The sequence below is a fragment of the Plectropomus leopardus genome, chromosome 4 (genome assembly GCF_008729295.1).
Source record: "Plectropomus leopardus isolate mb chromosome 4, YSFRI_Pleo_2.0, whole genome shotgun sequence".
NCBI classification, from domain to species: Eukaryota; Metazoa; Chordata; class Actinopteri; order Perciformes; family Serranidae; genus Plectropomus; species Plectropomus leopardus.
Window position 1 is genome coordinate 29,467,363 of NC_056466.1, and position 11,244 is coordinate 29,478,606.

Here is an 11,244-nt window from a genome sequence, read left to right on the forward strand (position 1 = left end):
TTTTTGTCGATGTGACACATCTACCTAATGTTTATCAAAAAAATTGGGTCCTAATTTATATATTGTACAGGTTTTCAGAGCAGTAGGTGCCACCAGAGGGCGCCACAGCCCTTTCATAGCTGTTCACTATTGTCAGGTCATATACATATATCTGACATGGCCGAAGTCTTACGATTGAGGTTTCACTGTAGATGTCAGAGGTCTTTTTTGGTATTTATTTGTTTTGGGTTTTTTTTTTGGTGAGTCTCAATCTGTTGTAAATGATCCATTAATCGACCACCCCTGATTATTGCCAACATATCTCATTTCCTTGCCAAACCTGGCAGGTGGATAAGATAAACTATTATTATATTATCCAAGAGGAAAACTTCCCTGATTATGTGGGCTTACCAGAGGCTCAAGACATAATCTTGTCAAACATAAAAAGACCACAGCAACCCTCAACAAAGGAAGGGCTTTATTTTAAAAAATGTAGTAATTGTGCCCTAGAGGGGAAAACATCCTTCAATATAGTTTCAGATGAATGCTTTAAATTGAATATCTTACACAAGTCAAATAATATCATGAAACTACATCCATCAATTCAATGGCGACACCAACAATTAAAGGACAACCTAACCATTAGATCCAGCTCACCTGTAACACACCTACTTTACACGAGATAAGTAAAAAGTGCTGTGGCCTGCTTTAATGTTACAGTATCAAAATCATGTCTACTTCTGATATGTCTCTACGATATCTGATCACTGTTTCTTCACTTAGGTCTTATTTTGTGAGAGGAAACCATACATTTGGGTGAATATATTGAAGAAATATTGTTATGTATTGTAAGATGCTCAATTGACCTTTTCCAAAATAGCAAAACACAAAAAAAACCCTCCTCTTTTACATGTTTATTGTGGCTAATAGAATACATTTCGGAGTAAAAATATAATCAAATACATATTAGAAAAAAAAGAAAAGGTAGTGTATCTTAATTTTTTTTAAAGTTTTCAAAGTACAACAGATTAAAAGTGTCAGCTAGGAAGTAAGTACTTGTGTACCACAGAGGCACTTCTTTCATATTAAAGTCTGTTTTTACTTACTTAATAGTTTGTAAAGTTTGCGCTTGTGAGCGTTGAGCTTGCTTAGAGTTGCTTTATTTTGAAAATCCTGTCCGGATGTCTCGTGTTGTTGCCTGTGAACTTGACACCGGTGCGCTCCTCTTCAACGATGAAAAACAGTCTCCCGAGTCCCACCGGACACCAGTGGATCCTCTGCGGACGCAGGTAAGTAAAATGTACCTGTTTAAAGATGATAATGACAGATTTATTCACTTTTGTTTGTGCAGTCTATATGCTGATACTTTAGAAACAAACTGAAACTACTTTGAAGACATAAAAGCTGACGTACTGTAAGTTATGAACATGTAAAAACACGAAAAGTTAATATGATTTTGAAACTCTGACCTCCAGTAACCTACCATTTAGTGATGCTTTTCATTTCAAACAAATTATACTGTTAAGACGGTTAAAATCAGAGAAAGGTAGGCATGTTCTGCTGCACTGTATTTGTTTATCCGTGTCGTGTGTCCCATTTCATCAAACAGGCACGTTGACACATTTTGATGTAATGGTGTTATTATAGAGTTCGACTATATGTTGTAAATCCTATAACTTTCTACTTAAAAGAGAACCTAAAGAAAACCCAAAAAAAAAAAAAAAAAAGACCTCCACCAAATTTTCTGAGGGTGTGACTTTCTGTTGTCATTGTTGCCAAACTAGTTTATCCACTTTGAATGCGCCCACAGCAGAAGAGCACACTGCTCATTCAAACACTCATTATATAGATACCTACAACTTGTAGCAAGCCCTCTGTGTAATGAAACTAAATAGTCCTGTATATTCTCTACATTTTTTGTCTTTTTGTGTCATGTAACTTTAAAACCCTTTGACAAGTTTGTCACCAGAGACTGCGCTGTGTTCAAAGCCAATTTTAGCCTGAGTGTTCACTCTTTTCTCTCATCAGTGTGGAGCAGCAGCCAGGATGATCCCAGTGGGTGAATTCAGAAACTTCGGCATAGAGCAGAACTCAAAGTACCGGGTGCTGAAACCGTGGTGGGATGTTTTCTCAGAGTACCTGTGCGTTGCTATGCTCATGATTGGAGTCTTTGGGTGCACATTGCAGGTGAGGCGCTGACAAACCAGCCACTTTGTGATCACATGCTCTTAAATTTGTAAACGATTAGACAGATTTAGAAACATGAGTATTAATAACCTAATCTAACCTACCTGATGAGACATTTGTATCTATTGTGTCATTTCAGAGGAATATTTTGTCCCCACACACACTCCTCTCTGTTTATTCCTACATTATCTGACCTCCAAGTCTGGCAAAAACACAGACAGTGTAACTGAATTAACTTGCCTCTCCTGACCCACTTACTGCAGATTCAGATCACTAACTTGTTGCTTAATGTGTCTCTCACCACCTCATTATCATTTCTGTGTCACATAAAAAATAGCACAGAAGAAAAGCAAGAAATTAATATGTAATCAGTGATAATAAGAAGTTAAAATAAGTTCTGGTACATGTTTCACGAACAAGTGATTGGGAAAGGTGTCAGTGTTGTTTATCCATTCTCGTTATTAGTGCAACTTTACTGAGACAGACACACTGGCACCAGACCAGTAAGCTTGACGAAAAGTTGGATCAGAAATGTAACAGTTGTTAAGAGAAATCAGACTTTGCTTGCTTAAGGTTGGAGTGAGGTAACTTATAGAGTCTAAACTAAAAGACAAAGATGGTGTTTGTTAGAGAATTTAATTAGATTTAATAAATTGTTTCCTCTGAATAGTAGAAAAGAGGCTTAGGGTCAGGCTAGTTGATTTATGGCCTGAAGAAAACAGGATTAGGGTTGATGAGCATAAACTTAAAATTAAACCTGGAAACAAAGGACCTTTGGAACATAGATTCACTCCCGTGAAGGTATCTGCATTGTTTTCATTCTTTTCTTGTTTAATCTAATTTTATCTCTGATCTGTCACCACTTTGTACAATAGCAGCTTCAATATACATAAATATTAAAGAATACTTTTCGACTATGTTTTCCCTACATTATGAGTTATCTTCTTTTTTGACAAAGTTTTGTTTTTTTGTTTTTTTATGATGGTGAATCCAAGGAGATCCTATTGTTGTCCATTAAAATACACTTTTGCTATGTTAACTGTAACTCCCCATTTATTTTCTCATTTATCTATCCTCCCTAGCTCACCCAAGACAAGATTACTTGTCTACCCAGCCACTTCACCAGCCCAACACCTCAAGCAATCGACTGCAGCCACATCCGGAACTATGGGGAGAACGAAACATTGCTTCCAGTGGTCCTACCCGCAAAGCCCATCATCCGGGAGGTGACTGGTCGCAAGAATGGCCTCGACATTCACCAATATGTGTTTGTCAACCACTACTGCTATGAGAGGTTTGTCCACTGGTATGCAAAGTACTTCCCTTACCTCGTTGTGATCCACACTCTAATCTTCATGGTGGCGAGTAGCTTCTGGTTCAAATTCCCTGGGACGTCTTCAAAAATTGACCTCTTTGTTACCATCCTTGGGAAGTGCTTTGATTCGCCCTGGACCACGAGGGCCCTGAGTGAGGTTTCTGAGGAAAGAGGAGAAGAGAAACTGGTCAGCTGGAGGAGGAACACCATGTCAAAAGATCAAGGCGATCGGCGAGCAGATGAGGAGGAGACAACGGGGCTTCTTCGCTCCTCCTCTGTTAAATCTAATCCGGAGAAGAAAACTCCAGAGCCTCAGTCGACCCCCTCTGTCTTGGATAAGAAGGAAGGAGAGCAGGCCAAAGCTCTGTTTGAAAAGGTGAAGAAGTTCAGAACTCATGTAGAGGAAGCAGACATCTTGTATGTCATGTATGTGCTACAAACATCACTGAAAGTCTTCAAGTTCCTCATAATCATCATCTACACTGCGGTGCTGGTACCGAACATTGAGATAGTGGTACGCTGTTATGTTCCTCCTGAGCTGACTGGTTTTGATATCTATTGCTGTAACCACAACAAAGCCCACCTTTTCTCCAAGCTTGCCTACTGCTATATCTGCTTTGTTGGAGTGTTTGGACTTTTGTGCATCTACACCCTCTACTGGCAGTTTCATAGACCTCTGAAGGAGTACTCCTTTGAGCACGTCCGACTGGAGACAGGCATTAACGACATACCGGATGTGAAGAATGACTTTGCCTTCCTCCTGCACCTTGTGGACCAATATGATGCTCTTTACTCTAAAAGATTTGCTGTCTTTCTCTCTGAGGTCAGTGAGAGTCATCTCTACCAGCTCAACCTCAACCATGAGTGGACCGCCAAAAAACTGCGTACCCGCCTCGCCAAGAATGCCAAGAACCGCTTGGAGCTCCACCTGTTAATGTTGCCAGGGCTACCCGACACAGTCTTTGAAATTCCTGAAGTGGAAGCGCTCAAACTGGAGCAAGTTAAGAATGTCACAATCCCAGCCAGTGTGGCAAAGCTGGACTCCCTCCAGGAGTTATCGTTGATCTTCTGTCCTGCAAAGCTCCAGCTGCCCGCCCTGCACCACTTCAGGGCACGTTTAAAGGTCCTGTATCTGGATTTTGAAAGTTCAGAAGAGGTGCCTATGTGGATGTACACCCTGCATAGCTTGGAGGAGTTGCATCTGAATGGTCCTTTGACCAATGAGGTGTCCAAAAGTGCCACTCTGGACTCCCTACGTGAGCTTAGGGCTCTCAGAGTCCTCTCTCTCCGCTCCAACCTCACCAAGATCCCACCGAGCCTAGTGGATGTTGCACTGCAGCTGCAGCGGTTGTGCATCTATAATGAAGGTGTCAAGGTCCAAGCTTTTAGCAGCCTGAAGAAGTTAACAAACATCACCTCATTGGAGTTAGTGGGCTGCGAGTTGGAGCGCATCCCAAGTGCTGTCTTCAGCCTGAGCAACCTGCAAGAGTTAGACCTGAAGGAAAACAAACTCACCACTGTGGAGGAGATCCTGAGCTTACAGCACTGCAGCCGTTTAGTGACACTAAAACTGTGGCACAACAAGATATCCTACATCCCTGATCATATCAGTAAGCTGCACACACTGGAGACTCTAGACGTCAGCTGGAACAAGCTACGAAAGCTTCCTTCTCGGCTGTTTTATTGCACCAAACTCAGGCACCTGGATGTCTCCCACAACCAGCTCACCTCACTTCCTCCTGAGGTGGGCATTCTGCAGGGTCTCCAGTTCTTCTCCGCTGCTTTCAACTCTTTGGAGACACTGCCAGAGGAGCTGTTCTCCTGTAAAAGGCTAAAGACGTTAGCTCTTGGAAACAATTGCTTGTCGTATCTTAGCGCCAGAGTGGCCAGTCTGGCCCAGCTGGTCCGCCTGGAGATTAAAGGGAACCGTCTGGAGTCTCTACCTGTAGAGATAGGGGACTGTCCCTTTCTGAGTCTCAGTGGACTGATAGCGGAGGACGAACTGCTTGAGCTGTTGCCACCTGACGTACGAAGCCAGCTGACTAATGGCTGAGTATGTGGAGCTAAGGGCTGTCATTGACTCATGGTGGTCAATCGTGGTCTGAGTATTAACAGTAAGGCTGGGTACTATTACAAGATAACTTCTAAGTTATCAGTTGAAATAACCCAGTACCAAGTAGTATCAAAATGCCCCTAGTCAAACAATACCTGAATTTGGTCCTTTTTGCACCAGAGATCTGAGCCCGGACCCTTTCAGCTCCCTGCCAGATTACCAAACTACTGCTATTGCTGCTGTCTCGGTAGCTGCCTTCCTTCAAGCGATCACTTAGTTCAGTGTCTAGCTGGTTAGCATGAGCTTACACAGTAGAAGCAGCTAACATCCAACACTGGGCCGTTAAGCGTTCCCATCAAAATAACATCAGCACTGAATAGGCTCGACCCAGGCTAAACCCATTAATAACTATTATGCAGTGTTTACCGTGTAATGCTAACACTTAGCCCTGATACTGTGTTTGTGTGCAGCCAGGTGGACTCTCACCAACTGTCTCCAGTGCTGAGCTCACACTCCTGCAGAAGCAGCTACAACCCATACAGTGTGTTCTGTGGCAAAAAAAATCGAGCGCATTATATTGGCAGAGTTAGCAGCTCAGGATTCCAAGATGCCAACAAAATATTTGAAAGTATGGCTACACTCCATTCACATTAGGGGTACCAAATGAGGTACTCTACTGGTATCAGTAACACTTTAAGGGTAATGGTATTGGTACTAATACTTTTAAATGCCACTTAGCCCTAAGAGTATTAATCCATGTTGCTAGGTGGAAATTCTTATACAAGACAGTATGGGAAGGGAAATCAAAATCATAACTGACCAAAACACTAGAAAATGTATTTTTAAAATCAGTCATCGTGGAAAGTGTGAATACGTTAAAAATCAACTTGCACATGTTTTTAAGATGTTTTTTTAATGCATTTTTTACAAAAAATACCTTTGAAATAATTATTTTACAAACTTTATAGGTGTCATGTAAATACCGTACTTACTTTTAAAATGTATTTTTATGTAACTAATTTTAATCATGTGGATCAAACTGAAGTTTAACAAGAAATCTTTGAAATTTTGATAATGTGGAGGAGACAAGGGCTCCAAACTTTACATGACTAAAACAGTGAGTAAGGTTTGACCTTCACATTGTTCTGGACCAGGGTTCTTCACTGTTTACTGCTTATTTGCTAGATTCTTCAAAGCACAAGTCAAGGGATTTTTAACTGCGCTGTTTCCTGTTTGACAGGTTTACACAGAACGAAAAAGTGTTTCCCACAGTGCAGTGGCTCAAGTTGCTCTTTCAGACCTTGAACAAGTGAAGGGAGACAAAGCCTTTCAGTATCTGAATAAGAGGTATTCATCTCTCTGTTTACATATTCAGTGGAAAGGAGAAAAGACTGAAACCAAACACGTGATTACCAATCAGAAGTAGCATGATATTCAATGTGCATTACACGTTACAATACTTTACTATTTAGAAAGAAAAATAGGATAATACTACTGTCTTTAAAATGCTGATATTGGATATTATATATAAGTGCCTGTGGTGATGTGTGATACATTGCACAAACAAACATTTGACATTATTATTTTTTGTTTAATTTTTTTCTACCTCCTGTAGCACAATTTCAATTTTACATTAAAATACTGTATATGATTTCCTGTAAAGCAGTTGAGTCGTGAGATATAAAATTACCTAAAAGTTTGATGTTTGTCTGATTGCACATCATACTCTGGTGATGACACATTTAGAGTGCCCTTTGAACACACCGAAACAAGGCAATAAAATGACTAAAAAGTTGCTTAACTGTCATTTTGGGATAAAGCATACAATAGATGTTGAAATGCTTTCAACTGGATTCATTTTGTTGTGAATTTATCAGTTCAGTCACTCAAGCAAACAAGTGCACACGTCTTGTCATTCTTTCTTTCTCTCCCACCCATGTTCCCTCTGTGTACTTTCATGCTTCAACCAGGGCATCCACTTTCAGCTTGAACTGCAGCGCAGTCATGTCCTGGCTTGCATGGTTATAAAATGGGATCTTGTCAGGTTGCAAACATACCTCAGTAATACAACAGCACCCACTGACCTCCCCATGCTGTCACATACCTCCTACGCTCTTTTGATTTTGTATTTAGATGGAATTGAGCAGAGTACTGAAAGTTGTCAAAAAAGGCAAAAAAACATTGTATATCCAGTGTCATAGTGCTTTGTCAATTATTTATCTTTTTTCTTCTCCTTTCTAAAGGTGGCAGTCAAGTGTGGCACCAGCATTAACCCAAACAAATGTGATTGCATCACTGTGACTAAGGCTTGGCTGGAAATAACTAACAACATGTTGTGTCTCCAAAAGGGTAGCTTTGAGGCAATATCTTCAGTTAGAGTTGGTTTGTAGAATTAAGTCTGAAATGGTGCCAGAGGCATACCTGTGGAGGGAACCCTCAGGCTTGCTTCTACGAATGCATTATTTACATTTGAGTAGGAAAATCAGACTGGGAAGCTTCTTCCTGCTTTGAGGGTTTCTGTTGTCGGGATGTGCCTCCTGCAGGCTGTGATTCCCTGCAGCTTGAGTGTGAATTGAGGTGTAGATAGTTCTCAGAGACTCACCAACAGTTTTCAGCACAACAGTAAAGTGGTTATTTTACCACTGAGTGATTATATCGGTTGATGTGGTTATTATTATAATCACCCATGAAGGAGAGCTCACGTCCCCATGCTGACATTAGAAGTGTTATCGGTCACTGTAATTATTCCTCCTGCTCTTTTGGCTGAGAAAAGTGGCTTCAGGGGGGAACAAAAAGAGATCATTATAGACTAAAAAGACAGATTGATTTGTCTAACTCAGACTGTTGTTGCCTTAAAGAAGCCTCAGTTGAATTTATTAAATATCAATTTGCATACATACACAGAAATTAGGACTGCTGAGTTTGCCCCCCAATGTTTGCAGTGTAGTTTTATTTGACTAATTACACTTTCACTGTATACACGGGCATGTGATGTTGTATTAAAGGGACAGTTCACCCCAAAGTTAACAAACATATTTCTTCTCTTACCTGTAGATTTATTTATCAGTCTAGACTGTTTTGATGTGAGGTGTAGAGTGGTGGAGATATCAGTTGTAGAGATGTCTGCCCTCTCCAAGATAATGGATCTAGATGGCACTTACCTTGTGGTGCTCGAAGCGCCAAAAAATACATTTTAAAAACTCAACAGGAGGGACTATTTTTGCCTTCTTTTTATCAAACTACATCTGCCAATTATAGTGCAGAAGAAAGTGTTTCTTCTTGCAACTAATTAATTGTTTGTATCAACTTTCAATTATCGAATTATAATTAATTGATAAAACACCCACCCAAGTAAATTATGCCCATTACAGAATCACTGAACTACAATGCAAGATGAAAAAAAGCTGAAAATGTTTGGCATTTTTGCTTGAAAAATGACTATAACAATGAATGAATAAAATATCACCCTAATTACTAATTACTTTTCAACTAATTGATGCAGCTCTAAAAGAGTTTAAGGGGCCTTTTTCTGGAAGAGGGATCTAAGATTAAAAAAGAGGGAGTTGTATATGGTCGACTCTTACATGCACTTAGTCAGACGGGTGTGTAAAACAGTTCTTTTGTCATTCTCTACAGTGACTCATACCTAATGCTCCCTAATAGAGGTCAATGCATGTATTCCCGCACATATATTCTTGTCTGTGACTGAGGGAGTGGGCTGACACTGGTTTTTCTTGTCTACTCCCGCTACGTTTTGCAGCTTGCAAACTTGTCGCTGTTACTGTAACCCTCCCAGCCTGCATGACAAACAAACCACAACATGCTGTATTTGCACACCCAGGAACACACCCACAATTTGTGCTCTGTGAAGTCAGGGAGCTCTACCTAGTGGCTGGAGGCAGGCCCGTCTGAGAATGCTATGTTTATGACTGTTTTTTGTATATACACTGAAACATTATTTGTAGTTGTGTGTCTTGGAGGCATAAAAGGGGGGAAGACTTGAGGGGGAATACAGATGGGGAAAGTAAACGATTCCTCAACAGTTACTGCAGAAGAACCATCTGTTTCAGTAGAGCTGTTGAATGCCTAAAAGGCATATACTGTGGTTGAACTGTGCAGCTCCCAGCATGTATCCATGTATGTCTCTATGTAAATCTGAAACAGGATAGTAAAAACATAGTGAAGCTGCAGTGTGCAGTGGTGGAAAACAGTATTTGAAGCTTTCATTTGAGTGAAATACCCCGGTATTTCTGCAATTAATGTTTTACCCAAATAGAAGTACAGAAGTATTATCTGCAAAAAAGGCTGAAAAATCGGTCCCAAGTATTATTTGTATGTCTAAGTAGCATTTTTAATGCAGTATCTGGTTGAAACAGAGCTGATTTGAACTACTTTTCCAGTGTACTTTAATGATAACCACAAATCATATCTTATAGGCTGATGTTATTGCATGTGTGTAAACTCTGTAGTAATGAACTAATACTTATATCAAGCTACACAGACCACTGATTTTTCTGTCAAATCAATTGAGAAAACTGGTGAAAGTTTATTTAAATGTAATTGTTTTTCTAGTGCCAATACTGTGAGAAATGCACATGTTGCACGTACAAACCCCACAGTAACATTTGTAGTCTCTCTGTGACATCATGGCGCTTCATTCAGTGGTCCAGCAACACAGTACTTTAACAGTATCTCCTTTCTTGGCCGGGCAAAGTTGGCCCATGGCACACAAGCACAACAAAATACCCATTGTAATATCGCAGCTCTCACAAACATCAGCAAACTGTACCACCGTTACCTACAAGCCTCAACACAACAGGGCCCTCATTCTTTTTGACTTTCTCTCCAGCTATCTGAATAACCTTTGAGAGGCTTTTTCACTGTGCAGTGCATTCCAGTGAGTAGTTATTATAAATGACCTTGATGAATCACCTTGGGGATGTACTGAACACTTAAGGATACATGTAGTAAACAAAGTACACACAGCACACTGTATTGTCTCTAAAATTATAATGCGACATATTAAAAATGGAAATGGAAATGTTGATGAGGTGTAACAAAGACCAAAACGATCGCAAATTGAATTGATTTAAAGATTGTTTGCTTGAATGTCATTGATTTAAAAAAAAGGTACTTATAATCCGTGGTTTAGTGATAAATTATATAGTCCAATGGCTTTCAGGCTGACTGCTTATGAAAGAACATGAAACTAGACATTTCAGTCATAGTATAATATGTCCTCCACTTATCCAGGGCCGGGTTGCAGGGACAGCAGACCAAGCAAAGCATTTCAGATGTCCCTCTCCCCAACAACACTTTCCAGCTCCTCCTGGGGGACCCTAAATTGTTCCCAGGCCAGACAAGATATATAATCCTGCTAACGCTGGAAAAGGCAAGAGTCTAGCCCACCTCCAGGAGTTTGGATTCAGAACCGGTGCCATGCGTGAGGTGAGCATTAAATAGCGTACACATACACTACATTTCATTTTTTGTCTAAAACCATGTAAAAAACAAATGGAATATACCCTGTACCTTATATCTAGTTGGTAATGCTCCACTTCCTGCACCATCTCCAGTTCCTTTCCAGCAAGAGAGGCAATGATCCACATCCCAAGAGCCAGTCTTCGATGTCAAGGGTCAGCACAACTAGGTCCCCGCCTGACCTTGCACCGTGGTCCAAGGGTCAGCCATCAGACACTCACTGGCAAGC

General features: G+C 40.5%; 1 protein-coding gene across 1 annotated transcript; it reads left to right on the forward strand.

Annotated features, from left to right (window-relative positions):
- The first annotated feature begins 1,112 nt into the window (after positions 1–1,112).
- si:zfos-323e3.4 (volume-regulated anion channel subunit LRRC8C) lies at positions 1,113–7,329 on the forward strand. The gene is made up of 3 exons (XM_042485762.1): positions 1,113–1,268; positions 2,008–2,166; positions 3,249–7,329. Exons 1-3 carry the CDS (start codon positions 1,161–1,163, stop codon positions 5,532–5,534), a joined length of 2,553 nt encoding a protein of 850 aa, XP_042341696.1. The 5' UTR covers positions 1,113–1,160; the 3' UTR covers positions 5,535–7,329.
- Positions 7,330–11,244: the final 3,915 nt, after the last annotated feature.